The sequence below is a fragment of the Watersipora subatra genome, chromosome 11, assembly GCF_963576615.1.
Source record: "Watersipora subatra chromosome 11, tzWatSuba1.1, whole genome shotgun sequence".
Classification (NCBI taxonomy): Eukaryota; Metazoa; Bryozoa; class Gymnolaemata; order Cheilostomatida; family Watersiporidae; genus Watersipora; species Watersipora subatra.
In genome coordinates this window covers 24106566-24133279 of record NC_088718.1, presented here as the reverse complement: position 1 = coordinate 24133279, position 26714 = coordinate 24106566, and the positions used below count along the sequence as shown (strand labels likewise).

Genomic DNA, 26714 nt, shown 5'->3' with positions numbered 1-26714 from the left:
TTATTACAACCATCTTGCAGCATGAATGCCCAGGGCTGATACTCCCCCTCAAAAGGCCCATTAGGTTCGGCCCAAAATCACGTTTTAGGGGGAGTTTTCAGACCATGGGGCACTGTCAGTGAATTTGCTACTTTAGGGGGGTTTCCACAACCAAGCCAGTAAAAGGGCCCATGCTCATTAAGGTTTTATTCAGCCAAAGTAATACCAATAAATTGCACCAAAATTCCACAGTCTTCATTTTAATGCAGATTGCATTAAAATTTGCATGCTTGCTGACGGAAAAGGAAGGGAAAAGAGACAGTCGACACTGCATCATCTTAGCAACCCTTTAGCAATATACTCAGAATGAATGATATGATATTTCTTTTATTGGTATTATTATGTTTTCTTTTGTAAATGAAATGATGATCTGATGGTTCGTGTTTGGAATAAGTTTTATTAACCCTTTTGCAGGCATAGCAACATTTTTGTCGTTTTGCGATACTGACGCTAGTAAACAGAGCGACTATTATGTCACCACACGAACGGTTTTTATAAATTGATTTATGGTTATCTAATTGTCTTTTTTTTGTTTAATTTTTTTACCAATAGTAAACTACAATATATTGGTCTATGTTAGCAACAAAAAATAAGCCGTTTTCAGAAGAAAAACGATCGTTTTTGCAATACTGAACCAACAAAAAATCCGAAATAAAAACGTAATTAAATAAAATTGGGAATTTTGTTTGTAGCTTGTTTCTGCTTTATTAATACATGAATCATATTAGATGTTTAGCGCAGCCTGAAACCTGGGGGTCCTCTAGGGAACTCCCAGTGTTTAGGGGGTGTATTTCAAATTGACCAACCAGGTGATTGGGAGTACATTATCCAAATTCCAATTGACCAACCAGGTGATTGGGGGTACAATATCCAAGTCTGGGCCTATCCAGGTGGGTGTTTCTTTCAGAGTATCAGCCCTGGGCATGAATGTTAAGAAACACAGTTGATATTAAAAGTGAATTTTGAGATAACCATTACAAAGGGACGCGGCTGATATGAGGAAAGAGTTGAATTGAGTCAGTCTTTCAACTAAATTTGAACCCAGCAATTTGTTTCAGAACACCCTCGACTTCCTGCAGAGTAGTTGTTGGTAAGGGTTTTGAATGTAGACTTGTGCAATCTCTTGCACCCAACTGATGCTTGTATAGTGTTATAGACTGCCTATAAAGCATTTATATAGGCCTAGAAGTATAGGCTATAGGTAATGTACAGAATACTTCAAATGCTTTTTATTCAACTTAAACTTTAGGTAAAGCAAAAAATACAGCTGTTTGAAAAACTATAACGATTAGAACAAATGCATGGCATGAAACAGAACATTTTGATACTTAAACGTTGATTGAAAATGGAGCAAAGCTCAGAGAAAAACAAATATCAACCATATCATACAGAATTGATTTGTAATCAATTTAAATGAAGAGATTTTAGAAATATGAAAAGCTGTTAAACGTACTATTGTCGCACAGAGAGCATGGTGAACATAGAATATTTGTTCGATGTCATAAAAAGTCGACATTGTGGCAGGTGCAAGCAGGTAGAAAAGGCAAGTAGATATGCAGAACACGAGTATGAGTTGCGTCTTCAGTCGTTGCATCATCTCATCTAGTTTCTGACTAGATAACCTCTGACTTAATTTTCCTAGACCTACAGAAGATAATAGTGACAACAGTCACAGTCACAATAGTCACACAGTAACAATAGTCACACAGCCACAATAGTAACACAGTCACAGTAGTCACACAGTCACAATAGTCACACAGTCACAATAGTCACACAAGTACCTTGACTATGAACTGCAGGAAGCTGATGAAGCTGACAGAGATGGATGAGGAGAAACAAATAGAAAGACATAGATTGATATAAACTTACCATAATTATGGACAAAATGAAAGTGATTCATAAGGAGAAAGGTTTTACTAGTTCCAATAATAGCCCAGTAACTGGCAATCATCAAAGTTCTACTAGTTCCAATAAAACCCCTGTAACTGGCAATCATCAAAGTTCTACTAGTTCCAATAATACCCCTGTAACTGGCAATCATCAAAGTTCTACTGGTTCCAATAATACCCCAGTAACTGGCAATCATCAAAGTTCTACTAGTTCCAATAATACCCCAGTAACTGGCAATCATCAAAGTTCTACTAGTTCCAATAATACCCCAGTAACTGGCAATCATCAAATTAAAAAAAAAGGTTTAGTATTTTATTTGAAGGGCCAAAGGGGTGAGTTTAGGATGATTTTGGAATGGATTAAGCAATTTACATGTATTTTACTGTTCTTATAATGTAAACCTCCTACAACGTACACCTTCTTGGAAAGGTCATTTATGTTGTAAGAACGTCTACTGTACCTGGTATGCACAAAAATGTCCTTACCTCTAAAGTCCTCTAGACGTGACAGCTGCTGCTAAGTGCCTACAATACAATAATTGAACCTGTCAAGGAAAACATCAGTTTGGCCAAAATGAAGCATGCTTGAGGATTGCTAGAACAATCTTTATATCTTATATCTATATTCTATATATATACTAGCTGTGCCACCCGGCGTTGCCCGTGTAATAGAAGCGTCTTTGGACAGAAAATTGATTTGTATTTAACATATAACAACATTTGCCATTATAACTTTCAAAGTACATATCGTGAGAGAAGTGTGTCGCGTAGTTGAAATAAATTAAGAGAAAAATAAAAACAACTGTAAAGGTTTTAAAACTTTGTCAAACAACTGTACGTTTCAAGCTAGTAGCCTAGCATATTGCTAATGGAAAACTCCACTAAGCTAGTTAATAAGGTTAGGCTTCCAATGACGGTAAGCCATGACTTTCAGTCTGTATTGTTGTCTAGCTCAGCTGTTCTAATAATAGCTATAGCCGGATTTCCAACAGACGGATTTCCAACCCACGGACTTTGAGAAATATATATATAGATATAATATAAGATATATTTCTCAAAGTTTGTCCGTATGTCTATTTGTAGGTTTGATTGTCCGGCTATAGCATAGTTAGAATAGCTGTAGCTGGACAACAATGCAGACGCAAAGTCATGGAGTACCGTCATTGGAAGCCTAGCCTTATTAACTAGCTTTGTGGAATTTTCCATTGGCAATATGCCAGGCTACTAGCTTGAAATGTACAGTTGCTTGACAAAGTTTTAAAACCTTTACAGTTGTTTTTATTTTCTCTCGTAATTTATTTCAACTACACAAAACACTTCTCTCATGATATGTAGTTTGAAAGTTAGAATGGGACACATTGTCATATGTTAAATACAAATCAAATTTCTGTCCAAAGACTTTTTTATTACCTGGGGATCGCCGGGTGGTACAGCTAGTAAATATATATATATATAAATCTCGATGTTTGTCTTTCATTTGTTTCCTGTCGGTGTTTGGTTTTCTCTCGTCGCTGTGACCAGCTATAGCAATTAAAATCTAGGAATAGAAAGCTCCGCCATTCTGGAATTGAACTCACAACGATTGCAATTGCAAGTGTGCAAACATCGAGTATGCAAAGCCGCTCATCTATGGTGTCGCTATTAAAGCTGAATATGTACATTTTATTATGAATTAACCTTTTTCATTTGTTCTTCCTTTGATTTAAAAAAAAACCAATTTCATAATCCAGTATTCATTTTTCTTTATTTGTAATTTTTGATTGTGCTTCTTCAATTTCAAATGTCCCATTACAGCGCAACTGTAACAACACAATTTAAATCTTCAATTTTCAATTATTGTTAAGGGCAATCGCTAGAAATTGTAAAACTAAAAAATGTTCACATGGAGATTCTCGAGTAGGAACTAGCTGCCTCTACACTTTCTCTGGGTTTGGTCAAACAATGTACCCTCAAAACCTTCACAATTGTATTTAATTTTGATATCCAACTTTTAAGTTTGTAATAGTATCAACCATCAAGAGGTACCAGTACTGTCATATTCAAAATTTTGACGAATAGCTTCTGTGGCAACAGTAAACTTTTTTATACAGACATACACTTCTATGTACTCTTTGTGGTTTTCATTTCAACATATTCATGATTTTTAATTTGTTTTATCATTCTGTTTTAATTGTATCAGTATCAGTTCACTTTCATTGTAATCATTGTAACAAATCATACTTTATTTAGCCCAATACCTGGTAATTATTTCACATTTTACAGTTGTTTTAGCTTTCCTCTTAATTCATTTGAACTGCACAAAACACTTTTCTCATGATATGAAGTTTAAAGGTTATGATGGTAAATGTTGTTATATGTTAAATAAAAATCCACTTTCCAAACAAAGACTTCTGTATTACCTGAGCAATGTTGGGCATCTATTATATATATACAAATCTCAGGGTTGGTCTGTCTGCCGTTTGTGTGTTCAGTTACAGTTAATTAAAATTAGTTAAATAAAATCTAAGAAAGAGAAATCCGCTTGAATTTGAACTCGGAGCCTCAAAGTCTGCAAAAAGGCGTGCTAAACTACTACTCTAAACCACTACTCTAAACCACTACTCTACACTACTCTAAACCACTACTCTAAACCACTACTCTACACTACTCTAAACTACTACTCTAAACCACTGCTCTACACTACTACTCTACACTACTACTCTACACTACTCTAAACCACTACTCTAAACCACTACTCTACACTACTCTAAACTACTACTCTAAACCACTGCTCTACACTACTACTCTACACTACTACTCTACACTACTCTAAACCACTACTCTAAACCACTACTCTACACTACTCTAAACTACTACTCTAAACCACTACTCTACACTACTCTAAACTACTACTCTAAACCACTACTCTACACTACTCTTTTTTAATACTAAATATAAATTGTCAAAGCCTTCGCAATAAATTTGATTTGTTTGAAAATCTATTAGACACGCTTGATTTTTCATTTGACCTCATTTGTTTAACTGAAACTTGGCTTTATGACAATGAACTTCAGTATTTTAAACTTGACAATTATAATTTCACAGGTACACAACGTAATGCACGAGGTGGTGGTGCTGGAGTCTTTGTGCGCTGTGGGTTGGCAGTCGAGCAGCAGTTCGCGGAGATCAATGGTGCTGACGTTCACTCTGTCAGAGTGATGGGGGATGGTACTGAGGCTTTTCACAATTCCACTCTAACTGTTATCTACCGACAATCCAGCTCTGATGTAAATAATTTTCTACACAGCCTGGAGCGATTCTTATCATCTTCTTCATATTCTTGCTCATCCACTCATTTTATCACAGGTGACATAAATATAGATACCCTTGAGCCGCAGACATGTGAGAGCTACTTGAATTTATTAGCAATATATAACCTAACAAACTTAATTGACATTCCTACACATTTTACTCAACATCTCCAAAAATGGTCTTGTCTGCATCATATATTAACAAATCAAAATGCATTGGAAATAACTTCTGGAATTATTGAAGCTGACTTTAGCGATCATTTCCCTAGTTTTGCAATTGTTGACCAAAATGAAATGCCTGATGGTCAGGACAAACTAAAGACTTTTGAGATTATTCATTATAAAAATCTAACTGAACATTTGAAAGCAGTAAAATGGGATATCGACACTGCTGATGTTGAATCTCAATATAACAAATTTTTATCTCAACTGCAATCAATTATTGCTTGCTTTACAACCGTCAAATCAGAGAAAATTAATGGGTCTGCTAGGAAAAGTAAACCTTGGGTTACTTCTGAATTAAAAAAACAGTTATTGCATAAAAACAAGCTATTTAAACAGACTTTAAAATCCCCTCTAAATACCAAGCTAAAAGCTAAGTATGTGGCTTTAAGAAACAAGCTCACCAGTGAGTTGCGAAAATCCAAAGCTAATTATTTCAAATTAGCATTTGAAAGCTGCGATAGCCCTACTGAGGTTTGGAAAATTATAAATAATGAGATATTGAAAAAATCTAATACTGGAGAGCCTAAAAAGATTAAAACTACAAGCAAGCTGCCTGCAGAATCAAGTGATAGTTTTGAGATAGCAAATGAAATAAATATTTATTTCAGTAATATAGGACATCAACTGGCTTCTAAATTCCAAAACTTAAGATCCGACTCTACTGAAAATTACTCGCGTTCGAATGCCGCACATTTTAATGTGTCAACTGTTGACAGTAGTATGGTGGAAAGTGTAATAAAGTCCATTAAAGCCAACAAGGCTTCAGGACTAGATAATATCTCTGGTAAAATTTTACAAGCAGCTAGCCAGTCGTTAGTGATCCCTCTTACTAAGTTAATTAACAATAGCATTACTCAAGGTATGGTTCCTAAACAAATGAAAATTGCTAGAATTAAGCCTGTCTTTAAAAAAGGTGATCGTGTTCTATGTTCAAATTATCGACCTATATCTATTTTATCAATTTTTAGCAAAATATTAGAGAGGCTAGTAAATGATCAAATAACAAACTATCTTGAACTAAATAGCTTGTTGAATAACTATCAATTTGGTTTTAGAGCAAAACTTGGGACTTCTGACGCTTTGTCAGCTTTTACGAATAGAACTTTTGAGGCTTTTAACAAAGGAAACAGTGTGTTAGGAATTTTTATTGATTTTAGCAAAGCATTTGACAATATTAACCATGATATACTTTTACAAAAACTAACAAAATTAAATTTCAGTAGTCAAAGTATTAATTGGGTTAGAAGCTATTTACACGACAGATTTCAACGAACAAAAATTAGTGGTGTACTATCTACTGAAAAACGCGTAACCTGTGGGGTTCCATAAGGTTCAATTTTGGGCCCAACACTGTTTTTGATTTATATAAACGATCTTTGCAAATCATTAAAATACTTACAACCTATTCTCTATGCAGATGACACCACTCTTTTTTTAGAATCAAGTAACCTTAACAGCATGTTACCTCAGATAAATGAAGATTTGGAAATCTTCCGATGCTGGTGCATCAGTAACCAACTCACAATTAATATTGAGAAAACTAATTATATGCTTATGAAAAATCCGCAGAACAAATTTAATTTAAAAATGCACTCTCTGCATATAGGAAATAACATATTAAAACAGACTGATCATTTTAAATTCCTAGGTGTTTGGCTTGATAATAATCTGAATTGGTCTACTCATATATCTAACATACTAAAGGACCTTCGTCCAGCGGTTGGACTTTTCTATAGGTTATCAAAGTACTTCCCACGAGAAATAATGATTACATTATATAACTCCTTGGTGAATTCTAAACTTATTTACTGCCTCGAATCTTGGGGCAATTCGCCTGACATATTTTTAAATAAAATTAAAGTCTTTCAGAAAAAGCTAGTGCGAATTATATGTCATAAACCCTTTGACTATCCATCAAAAGAATTGTTTACTCAAACTAATATTTTACCTATAGATAAGTTATATACGTTAAAGCTGCGGCTAAGGGGTCATACTGTATTTTATTCATCTGGGAATGGGGGACCAACACACTCTTATAGTACTCGTCACTCTCTTCTAAATCTTCATATTCCCTTGTTTACATCTAGTGCTGGGCAAAAAACTATTCAATATCAAACAACCTTTTATTGGAATAAGTTACCTGACAGATTGAAGAAAATTGTAAACAAATTTGACTTTAAAAAACAAGTAAAATGCTATCTCCTGTCTCTCTGACTAGGGTGGGCTGAGGCCTGCCTTTGTTCTGCTGACTGTTTTTGGGGCTTGCGCAACATTAGCTGGGCTACAGCGCACCTATGGCTCCATCATCATTATATCGTGATCAGGTTGAGTGAATTTTGCTACACTCTTTTCATTTTCTCACTAATTTGTAATTAACCTGATATATTTACTAATATGCAGTTTATTTTTCTGTATTGTTTCTGTTGATGAAAATACACACACACACACACACACACACTACTCTAAACCACTACTCTACACTACTACTATAAACCACTACTCTACACTACTCTAAACTACTACTCTACACTACTCTAAACTACTGCTCTACACTACTACTATAAACCACTACTCTACACTACTCTAAACTACTACTCTACACTACTCTAAACCACTACTCTACACTACTACTCTACACTACTCTACACTACTCTAAACCACTACTCTACACTACTCTAAACTACTACTCTACACTACTCTAAACCACTACTCTAAACCACTACTCTACACTACTCTAAACCACTACTCTACACTACTATAAACCACTACTCTACACTACTACTATAAACCACTACTCTACACTACTCTAAACTACTACTCTACACTACTCTACACTACTCTACACTACTCTAAACCACTACTCTACACTACTCTAAACCACTACTCTACACTATTCTAAACTACTACTCTAGACTACTCTAAACCATTACTCTAAACCACTACTCTACACTACTCTAAACCACTACTCTACACTACTCTAAACCACCACTCTAAACCACTACTCTACACTACTCTAAACCACTACTCTACACTACTCTAAACCACTACTCTACACTACTCTAAACTACTACTCTACACTACTCTAAACCACTACTCTAAACCACTACTCTACACTACTCTAAACCACTACTCTACACTACTATAAACCACTACTCTACACTACTCTAAACCACTACGAAACTACTATTGGTAACTATAATCATGTTTCTGGGTAATGATTGCGAGAGAGATCATGACACGTAATGTCACATGTAATGATTACAAGCTGGCTTCGCGACTAATATTGTAGTTAGTTACTAGCTTAAGTTACTCAAATTTAAGCCAAATGTGCCAATTTTTCTATTGGTTAAATATTGAACTTGGCCAATGGTAACTACAGTACCTGTTACTGTTTGTGAGCTGCCTTTATTAATTGTCCATGTTTAAATTAAACACTAACCTGGCTGGTGTATAGTAGATGATATAGAGGCATCAGAGAAGGAGTCTATACTGTCTTGGACATAGATTTCCTCTAACTCATCTAAAATGTGGATGTTATTAATATCTAATTTATAAATGTAAATTATGCTTGTGTGTCCACTCCGTCTAAACCAGGGGCTAACAACCCACGGCTCCGGCGCAGCATGCGTCTCTTTCACCGCCTAACTGCGCATTCCTCTGACGTTATATTTTTTTACCATATGCTGTGTAATTCATAAAAATATGAATGTTTTATCACTAGATTTTGTAATATCATTTAAAAAATTGTAATTATGGTGATAAATCATTGTCGCTTGTTATGCGTCATTATTTATGCGCCAATAAAACCGCCAAAATTATACCAGCCGGCACGACACTTCTTGATTTTTTTACCCCAGGTAGGCAAACGATGGCAAATACTAAGAAAAGAAATGTGACAGGAAAATAGAACGTTTAATCCTACGTGAGCTGATTCGTTTGCTTTCATTGCTGATGAGACTGGTTCACCAGTTTGCTTAATATGTAATGAAAAATTTGCAAACAAAAAGTACAATGTTGCAAAACACTTTCAGAATAAACACGTAGCCTTGGCTAAAAAATATCGAGAAGGAGATGAGAGAAAAAAGGCCATTTAGGAATTGATGCGTACGGCTAATTTGAGCAACAATCGCTGCATGAATGACATTTGCTGCAGTTATAATTTAAGTTCGGCGTTTGTTACAAGAAGGACTAAATTAAACATCAAGTTGCAATTTTTCTTGAAAGTAACCTTATAAATAACATAATATTTTCACGCCACGATCAAGTTATTATTAGCTATTTTATTGTCCTTTGCAAAAGTGTAATTTTTTTTCTCAGCAGTTAAATCATTATACATGCCACACCTTTTCGTTTTATGGTGTAAACATGGTATAAAAGCGTTAGAAGCTAAAAAAAACGTTACATGTAATATTTATGTATTTTCTAATTTCTATATCGCAGGGAGTTTGCGGCTCCCACTGCGTTGTTTCCTGGAGAAAACAGGCCCAAATGGCTCTCTGAGTGGAAAAGGTTGCAGACCCCTATAAACTAATCCTCCAAGCTCAGTATATTTAATAATGTAAAATTCAACAAGATGGTTGATCCAGATGAAATCATTAACCAATAGAATTTCTAATGGCCAGCAACCTGCAGGGCTACCTCCTCATAATATTATTTCAAAAGAAGGTACTGAGTTAATTTTCGCAGAAACTTAGACACACCAAAGATTTGCTATGAGACTCAATTAGTTAATAAACAGATGATGGCCTTTGTTTTAGAGGCCACCATTATGACAGCAAATATCAAGGTGAAAATGTGTTTATCCCAAGTACAGTAGACAATCCTATAACGTGAACAAGCCGTTCCGGGAATGCTTACGTTATAGGGAATTTACGTTATAAGAACAGCAAAATACATATAAATTGCCTAATCCGTTCCAAGATCATTCCAAACTCACCCCTTTGACCATGCAAAGAGGAAAAACTTTACTTAACTCTGTTAACTTGTGGGCTGTACCGCAACTGCAGAATTATTGGTTTGCATCGACAAGTTTTTTCATTTTTATGATCAATCTCACTTGTTTTATAGATGATGATTGTGGTAAATTTACAACAGTTGATAGGGACTGCACATTTTTGACATTCATATACAACGATTTGCTTATTTTTCTAAACAGCAAAGTCTATCCTGCGAAGTAAAGCTAATAACAAATATGTTGTACGTCTACAATACGACTAAACAAAATTTTTTTTTACTATAAAAAGCAGTTCTACCTGTTCGTCGTCTACCACTATCCAGGGGTCAAGATTAGGGTAAAGATAATTTTTGACGACACTCCAACTCGTGACGTAAAGACTGGTAGAACGACGCTGTAACACCTGCACCAATTGAAGGCCTTTGTATTTATGAACAATTGCGCAGCAATCCTATTCGCCTTTTTACCGACACATTTAACGACCAATTATGACAAACTAGAATGCCGCCAAAGTTACTAACATTCAAATCAAAATTTAGAACTCACTTGACATTTTATATTATATAGAATTCTTTACGTAGTAGATAGCAAAAACTTCCCATAATTTTTTTACGTTATCTGGAATTTACGTTATAGGAGCGTCTACTGTATCCCTCATTCCAGCAGATCTGCCATTTCAATTCAAGACTTCAGTTCGCAATCAAACTCAGCTTTACAATCTCTGTGAATAAGTGTTAAGGACAAACACTAAAGGTTGGGCTGAATCCTATGGAAGTTGTGTTCTCTCATGGTAAACTTTATGTAGGCTGCTCAAGGGTTGACAATCCTGAAAATTTGTACTATTCGAGACCAGACGGAAAAACCAAAAATGTATACCAAGAAACAATCTAGAAATAGTATCTTAAGACCACCTGGAACATTCACAAGGTCTTTTAAAAATCACATTTCAATTATCTAATTTTTACTACCAGGTGTCCATTATTATTATTATTATTATTATGTGTCTTAAGTCACATTCCACATTTGCTTCCACATAAAATAAAAACCATTATAACATATTCACTTGGTTATAGTTGTTAAAGATCTTCTACTACCTTGTACATGCTAAAAAGAGATATAACAAACACAGATACATACGTGTCTACGGAGAGCTATAAAAACACATATACATACGTGTACTTGATTCCACTTCAGAGGGGCTGATATTAAGCTTGTCAAGGGAACAGCTCTCGCTATCTCGCCTAGTGGTGCTAAGGTTATTTTTTTGTCTCTGAAACAAAGAGAACTTAAAAGTTCATTTTTAGGCGCAAAAAGCAATAAAGTTATACTCAAAAGATCCTGAAAACAACACAATGTTCTTTACGGATTAGAGAATGATGTAAGCTTTCAGAAGTTTCTCATCGCTGTATAGATGAAAGCATCAAACTTGAAGACTCCCGGTAACCTTATGAGTAGATGGGGACGCTAAAGATCAACTGTGGATAGCTAAAGACCAACAGTGAGCAGCTAAAGACCAACAATGGATAGATAAGACCAACAATGGATAGCTAAGGATAATCTGTGAATAGCTAAGGACCAACTGTGAATAGCTAAGGATAAACTGTGAATAGCTAAGGACCAACTGTGAATAGCCAAGGACCAACTGTGAATAGCCAAGGGCCAACTGTGAATAGTTAAAGACCAACTGTGAATAACTAAAGACTAACTGTGAATAGTTAACGACCAACTGTGAATAGCACCAACTGTGAATAGCTAAAGATCAACTGTGAATAGCTACGGACCAACTGTGAATAGCTAAGGAACAACTGTGAATAGCTAAGGACCAACTGTGAATAGCTAAGGACCAACTGTGAATAGCTAAAGACCAACTGTGAATAGCTAAAGACCAACTGTAAACAGCTAAAGACCAACTGTGAATAGCTAAGGACCGACTGTGAATAGCTAAGGATTAACTGTGAATAGTCAAAGACCAACTGTGAATAGCTAAAGACCAACAATGGATAGCTAAGACCAACAATGGATAGCTAAGGATAATCTGTGAATAGCTAAGGACCAACTGTGAATAGCTAAGGATCAACTGTGAATAGCTAAGGACCAACTGTGAATAGCCAAGGACCAACTGTGAATAGCCAAGGGCCAACTGTGAATAGTTAAAGACCAACTGTGAATAACTAAAGACTAACTGTGAATAGTTAACGACCAACTGTGAATAGCACCAACTGTGAATAGCTAAAGATCAACTGTGAATAGCTACGGACCAACTGTGAATAGCTAAGGAACAACTGTGAATAGCTAAGGACCAACTGTGAATAGCTAAGGACCAACTGTGAATAGCTAAAGACCAACTGTGAATAGCTAAAGACCAACTGTAAACAGCTAAAGACCAACTGTGAATAGCTAAGGACCGACTGTGAATAGCTAAGGATTAACTGTGAATAGTCAAAGACCAACTGTGAATAGCTAAAGACCAACAATGGATAGCTAAGACCAACAATGGATAGCTAAGGATAATCTGTGAATAGCTAAGGACCAACTGTGAATAGCTAAGGATCAACTGTGAATAGCTAAGGACCAACTGTGAATAGCCAAGGACCAACTGTGAATAGTTAAAGACCAACTGTGAATAACTAAAGACTAACTGTGAATAGTTAACGACCAACTGTGAATAGCACCAACTGTGAATAGCTAAAGACCAACTGTGAATAGCTAAGGACCAACTGTGAATAGCTAAGGACCAACTGTGAATAGCTAAAGACCAACTGTGAATAGCTAAGGAACAACTGTGAATAGCTAAGGACCAACTGTGAATAGCTAAGGACCAACTGTGAATAGCTAAAGACCAACTGTGAATAGCTAAAGACCAACTGTAAACAGCTAAAGACCAACTGTGAATAGCTAAGGACCGACTGTGAATAGCTAAGGATTAACTGTGAATAGTCAAAGACCAACTGTGAATAGCTAAAGACCAACAATGGATAGCTAAGACCAACAATGGATAGCTAAGGAAAATCTGTGAATAGCTAAGGACCAACTGTGAATAGCTAAGGATCAACTGTGAATAGCTAAGGACCAACTGTGAATAGCCAAGGACCAACTGTGAATAGTTAAAGACCAACTGTGAATAACTAAAGACTAACTGTGAATAGTTAACGACCAACTGTGAATAGCACCAACTGTGAATAGCTAAAGACCAACTGTGAATAGCTAAGGACCAACTGTGAATAGCTAAGGACCAACTGTGAATAGCTAAAGACCAACTGTGAATAGCTAAAGACCAACTGTGAATAGCTAAGGACCAACTGTGAATAGCTAAGGACCAACTGTGAATAGTCAAGGACCAACTGTGAATAGTCAAGGACCAACTGTGAATAGTTAAGGACCAACTGTGAATAGCTAAAGACCAACTGTGAATAGCTAAGGACCAACTGTGAATAGCTAAGGACCAACTGTGAATAGCCAAGGACCAACTGTGAATAGTTGAGGACCAACTGTGAATAGCTAAAGACCGACAGTGAATAGCTAAGGACCAACTGTGAATAGCTAAGGACCAACTGTGAATAGCCAAGGACCAACTGTGAATAGTTAAGGAGCACCTGTGAATAGTTAAGGAGCACCTGTGAATAGTTAAGGACCAACTGTGAATAGCTAAGGACCAACCGTGAGTAGCTAAAGACCTACCGTGAATACCTAAAGACCAACTGTGAATAGTTAAGGACCACCTGTGAATAGTTAAGGCCCAACTGTGAATAGCTAAGGACCAACTGTGAATGTAATGTGAATTTTATTGCAAGTCAACTTTTAAGGAGTAAAGTTTGGGAATATTTTGAAACTGATTCAGATGAGCCATCAATGGCAAAGTGTTTATAGTGTGCACAGCTTGTTAGTAGGGGAGGTGCTGACAAAAAGAACTTTATTACCACAAACCTTTCTAACCATTTAAAAAGAAAACATTTGTGTTTGTATCAGTCATTTATTTGTGCTCAACAGAAGGAAAAAGCTGGGCAAGCTATGAAACTTCAGGCTGCAGTTACTAGTACTACTAGCAAACAACCGAAAATCACTGAAGCTTTTCTTGCAGTCAAATCATGGGGCTCTGATTCTAAAGATGCTGTGAAGTCTACCAGATTAGCTGGCAAAATGATTGCCTGTGATGACCAACCAATTTCAATGGTTGAAAATGAGGAATTAAAATTATTGATGGCTGAAGCTTTGCCTAGATACAAAATACCTGGCAGGACTTTCTTCACTGAGAAGGAAATACCAAACATGATGCGGAGATCCAACATAAACTACAAAAGATGATTACAGAATTGCTTGAATTGAATAGGTATATCAGTTTCACAACTGATATCTGGTCGAGAGATAATGGTGGGGGATCGATGACTTCCCTATCAGCTCATTGCCAACTTCCAAGTAAGACTGATGTCATTAACAAGCCAAGGATTTTGAATGCTCGTAGCTTTGAAGGGAGCCACACAAGAGATGCAATAAGCGAAGCGTTGCTAGGCATTCTGAATGAGTGGAACATCGCTACTTATCAAGTACACGGTGTTGTAACAGACAACGGAGCAAATATAAAGGCAGGTTTGAGGAAGGCTAAACTACCTGGAGTACCTTGCGCCATACATACACTGCAGCTAGTTGTGGAAGAAAGGTTGAAGGCACAAGATGATATAATAGACACTGTTGCTAAGATGAGATGAGTTTCTGGCCACTTCCGACGCTCATCTTTGGCTAACGACCGCCTTGAGGAGATGCAGGAGACTTATCACTGTCCAATTCACAAAATGGTGCAAGATGTTGCCACTCGGTGAGACTCTACGTACAATATGATTATTAGAATGATTGAGCAAAAGAAAGCATTAGTTGGCTATGATTCCGAGTATGGGCTTCCTGTACATCTTCTTAACACTGATTGTATAATTGCAGAAAATCTCTAACGCATGCTAGAACCATTTCAGCAAACAACTAAGGAGTTTAGTCACAACAGCTCATCAATATCTCAGGTCATTCCGTTTATTGAGATTTTGAAACTTGAGCTTCAGAACCAAGAAAGTGGCAGTGTAGTTTAGGCTGCAAAAGAAGTAATGGCAAACAAATTGGCACGCAGGTTTCAGCCAGCATATTCTAACCGAACATACATGGTCGCCACCTTGTCGGATCCAAGATTCAAAGCAGAATTTTTGGATGCGCTTGCTGTAGAGTTGGCCACAGATAAAATCCTGTCTTTAACATTGAGTGAAAAGAAGCCAAATGTCACTGAAGCAGTGAGCATTGCCGATGAAAATAATTCTGACAAAAGCTGTGACCAACCTCAAAAGAAGCGGCAAAGGTTTAGCATGTGGGGCTCCTTACATAAAGTGCTACAATCTAAGAAAGCAGAAAAGAGAGATGAACAGGATAACTCAGACTGTGCAGTCCAGAAAGAACTGCGCACGTATCTTGCTGAAGATGTGCTCGCAATTGATAATGGTAGTAACGAGTTCTGTTTCCACCCACTCCAGTTTTGGAACCAGAATCAAAGCAGGTTTCCTAAAATAACCCCAGTGGCTTATTGATATTTAGCTTGTCCTCCATCATATGTGGCAAGTGAATCCCATTTCAGTACAACTGGCTACATTGATAGGGATAGGAAAAAGAGTCTTCTCACTAAGAGAATCGAATCACTAACAATTAAAAGAAGCAATAATTGATTTGCTCTAAATTTGTAGACAGAGAGAGAGCTGTACTACGAACAATAATTACTATTATTAATTACAAATAATATGAAAAATAAATGATTTTGTTACTACATGCATGGTATGGCAGTATGTGAATATATATATATTTTTTCCATAAATAAATACAAACATGAACATTAATATTTATTAGAGCTGCACAAAGATTACAAAAATTAATCCCGATTAATAACTGGTCTGAGCTACGAACCAGTTAATCTTCAATTAAACTTCGCATTAATCTAGCAACAACCTGCATATTCGAAAACAAATCATTCAGCGACATAAAATTAATTATATTTGATAAATTTATTGTTAACATGAGTACATGTTATGTACAATGTACATAATTTACAATTTAATAATTATTATGAGTATGAAAATAGTCTATGCAAGTCAATAACTAAACCAGATGAGAGTTGAGGCTCTAGTTAAATGACTCGAGGATTAGTGGTGGCTGATTGTCTGTGATTTCTAAGCAGTAGGGTGAGAATTGGTTAGATGATATCTCAGTGATGATATGCTGTGGTGGTAGACAAAATCTTTCTGGCATATATTGCATTTCACTTTCTTGGTATGCTTCCAACAACGTATGGAAATACCGTACGGAGGACTCTTTTTACTTTCATGTTCGAATAAAGTGTCAATCTTATATTACTAACATTATAAAGCTGAAATACGATTGTGATTTATAAAAAAAAAAAATGCATTTATAATTTACCTAAATACTAACAAAAAGTGGACTAAGATATTATATAATACTGAAATCGCTTTTGTCGCTATTACCTAGAAACATGTTCAAACAACTAACAACATGGTCGATTGCAACTACATATATCGGCACGGTGCTTGTATCATTGTATAAACAAGTTTTATGTTAGTGACTCACTTAGTGTCTTCATAGTTGAGCGCGAAATAATTGTAGTTGTATCTAACTGGTAAGAAAGTGCTGCTTGTCATATTATTTATTTGTTAGTAAATTAAATGGTAGTAACTTGCTATGTTAATGTTATATATTAAACAATACAAAGGAACCACGTCATGATCATCACCTCGGTTGCATTTTATTTGAAGAGCAATTGGCTCAACTCAGTTAATCGTGTATTTCTATTGATCGCGTTAATCATTTAATTAACGCGACCATTGTGCAGCTCTAATATTTATATTTTCTAAAATAAAATGAACAATTATCTATGCAACACAAAAGATCTGAATCGGATTATTTTTCAATAAGAATCGGTATATCGGATCGGTATCTGAATTGGCTGGTGAATTTAGAATCGGGGCATCTCTAGTATTAACAACTTTCTATCGACTGTGAACAAATTTAGAATAGCGCGAGTCCTCCCAATTTCCAAGCTTGCAGCGCTTGATCAAAAAACAGAAATCAATTACATGGGTAAATAATTTTATCTTTCCTTTCAAAACAGTGATGTTTTAAAGATAGCTGAAGACATAATGATTGCAGTATACTGAGTCTGATAGTCTGTATACTTGTTGTGGATAGAAAACGAATGGTTGAAGTGTAAAGCTCTTGTTGCTGAGAAAAAGAAACTTTCTAATATTTTTTTATTACCAAGAACTTCATCCAGAGTGACATTAGAAAATACTGTTCTGTCAGCAGCCATTTTCCATTTTTCGGTTAGTAAAAGGTTCTATCAGCATTTTGATGATGCGTCAAAAACTAATAAACTCGACAACTTTGCGATTAGGCTTGTAACATAATCCGCACAAAGCGATCAAAAGCCCGTGATCCTACTTAAACCGCTGGTGCAAAGATACAAAACTATCCTAAGCAGCCGAGTCTTCTCTGGTCTAGGGTAAAGTATAACAACTATTTCAAGGCTTCAAAGTTTTGACCTATTTTAGTAATCTGTACTGTAAACACTCACAGAACTTTTGTTTTGTGATTGTCTCCTCTTCCGACAGTAGATGATGTAGATGATGATGAAGATGATGATGACAAGGACAAGCAGTGATGGTAAAATAATCGCAGTGATACTCCCAGGTGACAGTTTTCCTATAGGAAACATACCTACTATAACACAACTGGCTCAAGTAATTTATAGTGACAACAGATAATAGACAAAACCTTGCTGACTTGGGGGATGTTTCAGACCATTGCACGGACCTACATGTTTGGTGTATGCTGCCATTGACATGAATATGCTGCCATTGACATGAACATGCTGCTATTGACATGAACATGCTGCTATTGATATGAACATGCTGCTATTGACATGAACATGCTGCTATTGACATGAACATGTTGCCGTTAACACTAATGCTGATATTTCTTCAAATCAGTTTTACAATGCTTAAAGAATAGAGAAAGTGTGAATATTAAGATGCTTTATTATGTATCTTGAGATGTTAACTGATGTTCTAAAAAAAGAATCAAGGAGATTGACCCACCAGAAGCTGAGCTGAGATATAGCCAGCCAAACACAGGTCTACCTAATAACGAATCAGAGGAAAAACCGTTTGAAAATCCCGAGAATTGTGACATATGAAATCGACTTATTGGACATGTGCCGGAGTTGTGCACCCTTACCTCAGTTGCGTATACTGATTGTTTTAGGCTACGAGATGTGAAACACTCCTTGCGATAGTAAAGAATTTACAGACTAGCTCTGGTTTCTCAGAAAAACCAGGCAAACTTTGTGTGGTAAAAGCAGTTGCCCACAACCCCTTTTCATGATTTTTCAAAGCAGAAGAGCAGATTTGGACTATTGTGCCTCAAATTTTAACTCTTATCTCCACGGATATACTCCGAAGATCCTCTGTTCAACGAAAGGCACGTGTATAGTCTATATTATACGATATCCGTCATTTGCAGTTTGTATAGAATAAGAAATGAGAATGTGAATTTTTGTTCATCATCATCTTTCTACTTTGTACCTACTGCGGGCATTCAGTTGATTTTCATGATTAACGTCACTATTAACTGACTGTAAGTTCACTACAGCCGTAATTTTGAAAAGAATAACTTGACCATGCTGCTCTTGCTATAAGAAAAGAAAATGATAACTTTTGATTTGATTCTTCCATTTATCTGTTATCTTATCTATGATCATTTTTATGATTAAATTAAGAAATTATTTTTTATGATTAATATAATAATCATAATGCATATTATACAAAATAATAATATAACTGTGCATAGAATAAATGATGTAATTAATATAATTTGTATATAAAATTCCAAATGATAACCGAGATTGATGATTGATTTAATTGATTCCATTTAATAGCTATAAGAAAATCTGAACAGCGCTAAAGATGAGTCTGAATAGGGAAGCTAAGTGGGAGAACAAAAAAACTGAGCTGAACTAGCAAGATAGCGAAATGTTGCGAAATAATAGATGCGTGTAATTATTTCATGCTAAAACTAATCTACACGTCAGAGGGACTGGTTCGGAATTCTCAGAGCACTGATTGTTAGGCCCGATTTGATTGTTCTATACTTCCAGGGATTAAACCAATTAAAACGCCGTGATTGTTATAAGAGCGGCACATTAGTTGGCTTAATTGACCAATGGCACACAAGTCGATTTCATACGTCATATATTGATGCTAATATGAGGATTACCAAAACACTTATGTCTTTTGGTAGACCGACGTGTCGTTTGTGTTTGGCTATATCTCAGCTTCTGGTGGGTCAATCTCCTTGATTCTTTTTTAGAACATCAGTCAACCCCTCAAGATGCATAATAAAGCATCATAATATCATACTTTCTCTATTCTTTAACCATATCAGCAATGGATGCGCTTTCTACTTTGGAAACCCGACACAATATTGATGTAATATTTTTTATTTCCCTTCAAAATAGAAAAGCGTTAATAAAGGCGAACTTGACATGACAACTTCATTGGCCAAGCCTTAACTTGCGGATAGCTAAAAGACACAAACAACTCCGAAAAGAGCATCACAATGTGAACAAAATGGATACAGCAATCGGTAAAGTCATCAAGGGAGATAATTGTCAAATGGAAACATGGCTGTGCAAGCGTGGCCTTTCAGCACTCACTATTGTAGCTACAGATAACACACCTGCTATAGTTGCAGATAATACACCTGCTGTAGTTACAGATAATACACCTGCTGTATTTACAGATAATACACCTGCTGTAGTTACAGATAATACACCTGCTGTAGTTACAGATAATACACCTGCTGTAATTACAGATAATACACCTGCTGTAGTTACAGAGAATACGCCTGCTGTAGATACAGATAATACACTTGCTGTAGTTACAGATAATACACCTAATGTAGTTACAGAAAATACACCTGCTGTAACTACAGATATTACACCTTATGTAGCTACAGATAATACACTTAGTGTAACTACAGACAACACTCCAACTGTAGCTACAGATAACACACCTACAGTAGCTACAAATGTCCCCAATACGAAGTTAACACGTAGTGTCAATAAAAGCAAATACGAAAAAATGAACGGCTTTCAGTGTATTTTTCTTAGACGTACAAATACATCAACAGAACAGCTGCGAAAAGTAAAACAGGTAGTTTTCACTGAACTAAGTTAAAGATATGCTGGCAAAAACAGCAATGTAGCGATAACAATTTTATTGGAGGACCTATTAATATCGACCAAGATTTGGCCTATCGTGTCTTTCTAATAAATCAATTTAAAATTACAAGTTGTCCTACCTTGAATAATAATAGGAGAAAACTTCCTTTGAGTAAGCATACCTTCAGGTTGACACGCAGGATTTGCTGTCCGATTGCCAGGAGAGATTTCGACGCTTGACCTGGGACAACTAGCATGCTGCTGACAGATCTGTGTAGACGAGTCTTCGTTAGAGAATGTACCTTCAGGACAGCTAATACACTGCGTATCCTTGTTGTAGGTGCCTGGGGACAGCAAAGCATCAACACAATTTCAAAAGATGAATGCCAAGAGTGTTCTGATTATGATACTAAATAATACAAATAACCAAATACTAAATACTCAAGCCTGCTGACTAGATGAAGAATATGTTGGCTTCAAGAACCAACCCTGTCTATCAGTCATATGGGATCGAAATAAGTCTATGCATTAAAGGAATATGGAAAGAGACCCACATTATATAAGAACTGATTCCACACAACGGTTGCGTGACACTTTCGGGGACCTTTATCGGTTATATAAAAATACATCAGAATTTTGTGACCGACCTTGACATCACTTTGGCAAGGTGGCCATGGTTATAACCATAGATATAATAAACCCTATATATGGGTTTACTATATCTATGGTTATAACTTGGGTGTTTGTAGCCTAGAATGGAATGTCACAGAACAAATTAAAAGGGTTGACCTTGTGAAGTGACAAAGGCAAACAGACAAGTACAGTCTGTGTAACTACAGGCCCCTCCTATGATGAGATTACCACAGAAATTTCTAGATTTACTTACTGAAAATCTAGAAATTTCTGTAATAACCAAATCAAAGATATTATACTACTCACCCGAGTCGTACTCTAAAGTATTATATTACTCACCCCGAATCGTACCCTACAGTATTGTATTACTCACCCCGAGTCTACCCTAAAGTGTTATATTACTCACCCCTAGTCATACCCTAAAGTATTACATTACTAACCCCGAGTCATACCCTAACGTGTTATATTACTCACCCAAGTCGAGTCGTACTCTAAGGGCTGCAGCAAACTAAACAATTATCAATCAAATTTGCAGGCGAATCTGCAGAGATGGAGACTCCGACTGACACAAGCGCTATTTGCGTACATTAGAGTTGTTTGATATCTAAAGAAGCTTAAAAACAAGTCTAAAAATTCTAATAACAAATAGTATAACATATAACAGTATAACATATAACAGTATAACATAAAATAGTATAACATATAACAGTATAACATATAACAGTATAACATATAATAGTATAACATATAACAGTATAACATATAATGGTGTAACATATAATAGTATAAAATATAATAGTATAACATATAACAGTATAACATATAATAGTATAACATATAATAGTATAACATATAACAGTATAACACATAACAGTATAACAGTATAACATAACAGTATAACATATAACAGTATAACATATAACAGTATAACATATAATAGTATAACATATAATAGTATAACATATAACAGTATAACATATAATAGTATAACATATAACAAGGCTAGTGGTAGAGTCTCGCAACTCAGTTCATTTCTCCAGGGTGCTTCAGCCTTGCGCATTCTTCTCAGGTCAACAATAAAATTCCTTGAGTACCAAGATAATGAACAGACTCATAATCACACTTCATACACCCCAAATGAGTTAGAGAACAATTACCACTCATTACGTCATATATAATAATAATAGTAACATAATGACAATCTTCAGCTAGAGAGTGTAAAGACTCGGCTACGAATGAATACTTCCTGTGCCATATCTGAGAACACAAAGGTGGAAGTTACAATGATGAGGTTGACTACCAAAACAGAAACTCGTGCATCCTGCGAGAGCTTATAGCTCGAGTGGAAAGGCTTTTTTTAGGAATTATAACACACTGGTGGTATATGGTAGTGGAGAAAAAAAATCAGAAATTAGAGTGATTGAGGACTTCACAAGTAATCAATGCGATGTCTATTGAAGATTGCAAAGCAAAAACAAGTGTTAATTACGTCCAGGAAAGCTTTAAGTACAACCACTGATGGGTGGGACTATAGCCCTAGTCATTCAAACGACACAATTATACAGAGCTGCGAGCAGTGAGTCTATTGCCTAGTGCTATGGAAAACAAAGCGATACTAATGAAGACAAATTCAGAGACAGGCATCTGGTGAACAGTAGTTGCAAAGAGAGCTGTCAATTGAAAGACAGGCATCTGGTGAACAGTAGTTGCAAAGAGAGCTGTCAATCATCTGGTGAACAGTAGTTGCAAAGAGAGCTGTCAATTGAAATCCCAGACTCCTCAACACTTACTCTTTAGCACTGGTTTGTCCTTAGTGTGAGTTCCTGACCATGACAAAGGGTCAATATCATTTGGTTACCTTTTGGCGCCCAAATTTGTGACACGCGTGAGCACAGATCGATAGAAATAGCCTCAGTACAACTGTTGCGACGCAATCTCAAGGATAAATCTTGTTGAGAATACATAGAAATTGTATAGCCAGGCTAAACTATCTATCTGTACGTTACCATAAAGCAGCATCAACATGGTAAAGCAAATATGACCATTAGAAATTTCATGTAAAATAGTTTTTAAAGCTGATAAAACTGCAACATGAAAGAATGAATGAATAATTAAAATTTTTATAATTTCATACCAGTGCAACCGACCTTAACACAGAACTGGCATGGAAACTACAGTAAATTGCTTCAGTATTCAGGGTTTGAAGGAGACAAGGTGGTGAATACAAAAGCTAATCTTACGATGTTCTATGGACTTGCCAACAATTATCAAAGTTTCACGTATGAGCAAAATAGACAGTTTCATCGACCTACTATTGGTAATGTGAGTGCTGTTGAATTCTCGCCACGATGCCTAGTATGTACAGAGTCCCGTTGCATCTCTTGTACCTCATTGGCTAATTTTGTCAACGACATTTTACTGCGTTTTGCAAAAACGCTTGAGGCTATCATCGCTACCAAACATTGAAAAAGAATGTAATACGCAGTAATTTCTTAGGCCAGAATACAATTGGGCAGGAGCATGTATTATGAATAAGACATGTGAATATACATGTCAGTCTGTTTTAAAACAAGCCATATTACTAATATTTTAAAACTGTATGTTACCATGACTCCACCAAAAATTTCTTTAGAAATAATTAAAACTTTAAAAATTATGTCAGTCCCCAGATGGAAACAAAAAGGTGCAAATCAAGGTAAAAGATGCACAGAATTTCAAAACTTCTCTGGCAGTAACAATAAATTTCAATTTCGGTATAGTGGAAATAGAGTATTATAGCAGCTGGTTACCGCGAGAATACCATACATGCAATACTCCTAGTGAGAACAGATCACAAACAGACTATTGACTAGCAATAATACCTGGGCTACCCGTGTTACCTCTAGCAAATCTGTTACATCTGACAGATAGCAGATGAGTTATCAGCCACTTTCTACTCCAAACAAACTAGCAAATGGTGGGTGATTACGAGAGAGGTCTGAGGCAATGTGCTGGAGTCAATGAGGCAAGGGGGCAATCCCTTCCCTTGCCTCGCTGACCCCGGCTGAGGTGGGGATAGACTCGCTACTAAAAGACAAGTAAAACTAGAACTGGCTGACTTTCCAGGATGATCAGCAGCGGTATAAGACAGTCCAAGCACGTAATTACTATTCGACCTTACAAGAATTATAGATTTCTCTGTTTAACTCCCTGCGAACAGCAATTAATTATTAAACTAAACAACCAACAACGGAGTCATTGAGCCAGGTAAAAGGAAGAGAGCCGGGTACTCTCTTTGCTGAGATTATACTCCTCTAGGGGCCTGTTGAAAGCTTACATAATGACAATTATGACGATTGGTCCATTCTGTTATCACTAATCCATCAACAACCTGGCAAACATTCAAACAGAGCTGGCTGGATGTCTCGAGAATGCTTCTATAGCCAATAACGATCAACTATAGATAGGATAATCATAGTTCATGCATTTGCTATATTTTAGCTCACTTTTCTAAGCCCAGAATGTGAGTGTTACGAATATATGAGGTGACGTCCCAGCTAAACACCGACGATGGGCTGCAACTAGCTTTTAGATGTTGTGATGACAAATACGACAAACCACTGATAAAAATACAAAATAATTCCTCACAGGTGTCACTAACATAGAGATTAGCTCGGTACGCTGTCAACTTGTTAACTAGAATACATAAGAACGGCATCGGCTAAACTTAATCAATAAGATTGCTGCCTGTTAATTAATTCCAAGTACTAATATACCTAACTCAATCAGTGACTCGACTGCAGCTAAGTAAGCACTTGTTCAGATACAACTTAGCGGCTTAGTCAACTCTCTGAACTAATGGAGGGAAGTAGACAAAGTACAAACCCAGATTCAAAATAACCAACTAGAACCCACTTTGGCATTTTAGCTACAGGCTGGATACTTGAGCGGGTGCAACATATCTCCTCCAAAGAACACATGTATTTATAGATAAATGATTCACACATGCGCTCAGAACAATGAGCAAAATATGCCTATAAAATCTTTAAATTTATCGACATGAATAGCAGCAGAGCCGCGTGGATTTGTTTACAGTAAAAATAGAATGAGTGCAGAGAGTTGTGTCCGATAACACAACTACTCTTTTCCTGCCCCAATTCAGTCGGAATTGTTCAGCGGTGATGAATGCGAGCGAAAGAAAGCTTTGCGAGGAAGAGTAGCAGTGATATTACGCTGACCTGTGTATACTTATTTTGTAGTGTTCATTGCATATTGTAAATTAAGCTATTTATTTGGTATAGCTGTGTATAGAGATACAGAGAACAGTGCACAGCTTAGCAAACCTCACTCTGATCTGAATACCTATACGTAGATACAGTATGACCTTCACATGTGAAGTTGACTCACGCCAAGATCTGCTTTCTACGTTTAATTGCGGTATGTAAGAGCAAAGAGTCCTACAAGAAAATGCTGCATTTTTTTAATTTGTTCCACAAATAAAAAACTTGATGAGAACTAGAAAGGTGCTAGAAGTTACAAAAACAGTTTCATTTACAAAACAGAAAGACTTCGAGGAGCTTTAAAGGTGGTGTATGAGAATAAACAGTGGGTACAGTTGTTACATGATATAGCGGTCAAGGTCGGTAGAAATATAGGGCTCGAGGTCGGTGGAAATATAGGGGTCGAGGTCGGTGGAAATATAGGGGTCGAGGTCGGTAAAAGATTTGATTGAGTGTAAAGAGCTATCAGGTGACTATTTATAACTCTTCATGGAAGCAGCATAAACGTAAGGCAGAACCTCCTGCACTACACAGGAATATCACCATGACCAGCACATACAATACAAACATACAATGTAATTGCGCTATTTCAGCACCCATCTAGGTCTCAGCAGTGTTTCTTCTTATCAATCAAAACGTCACCGCGGAGAGTGACAAAGACGATTACTGTCATAACACCGTCAGCGAGTCCCCAAATGCTACAAGTGCATCAGCAACAGGAAACTCGCCGCATATTATTATACAGGCGACTCTGTGTTATCCATTTCCAGCAATAATGACTCACAAGTAACAGCTTGCAGCGCTCATGAACTGAGATCACATGACCGGTGGATGCGGTAGGTATGCCACCTCAGCATTCCTCACTCTCTAACACTTACCGCTAATCCTCTAATAACTTTGTCATGTCAAGTCTAATTCCATTCAACTCCGGGAGGTGCCACTCATTGTCATCGATAGGAAGGCTTTGGCACCCGAATGATAACAAATCGAATCAGGAAGCCAATTGAGGCCAATAGTAGGTCAATAGGTCGATAGTAATTTTTTATGAGAGCAACCCCAAGAAGCCTTCAAGAATTTAATGTAAGGAAATGTGAAGCCAACTGTCTATAGCGCAAGCTGAACTCGTGTTTTATTTGTATGATATGCGTATCTGTACCATTGGATATAATT

At 36.4% G+C, this 26714-nt stretch overlaps 1 protein-coding gene across 1 annotated transcript; it reads right to left on the bottom strand.

Annotated features, from left to right (window-relative positions):
• Window positions 1–1296: 1296 nt before the first annotated feature.
• Window positions 1297–26230, bottom strand: LOC137408791 (uncharacterized). The gene is made up of 7 exons (XM_068095377.1): window positions 26117–26230; window positions 20835–20996; window positions 18007–18134; window positions 11571–11667; window positions 8883–8963; window positions 2415–2453; window positions 1297–1683 (listed from the first exon to the last, which is right to left on the bottom strand). The coding sequence occupies exons 1-6, from the start codon at window positions 26142–26144 to the stop codon at window positions 2446–2448; spliced, it is 504 nt and encodes a 167-aa protein (XP_067951478.1). The 5' UTR covers window positions 26145–26230; the 3' UTR covers window positions 1297–1683; window positions 2415–2445.
• Window positions 26231–26714: the final 484 nt, after the last annotated feature.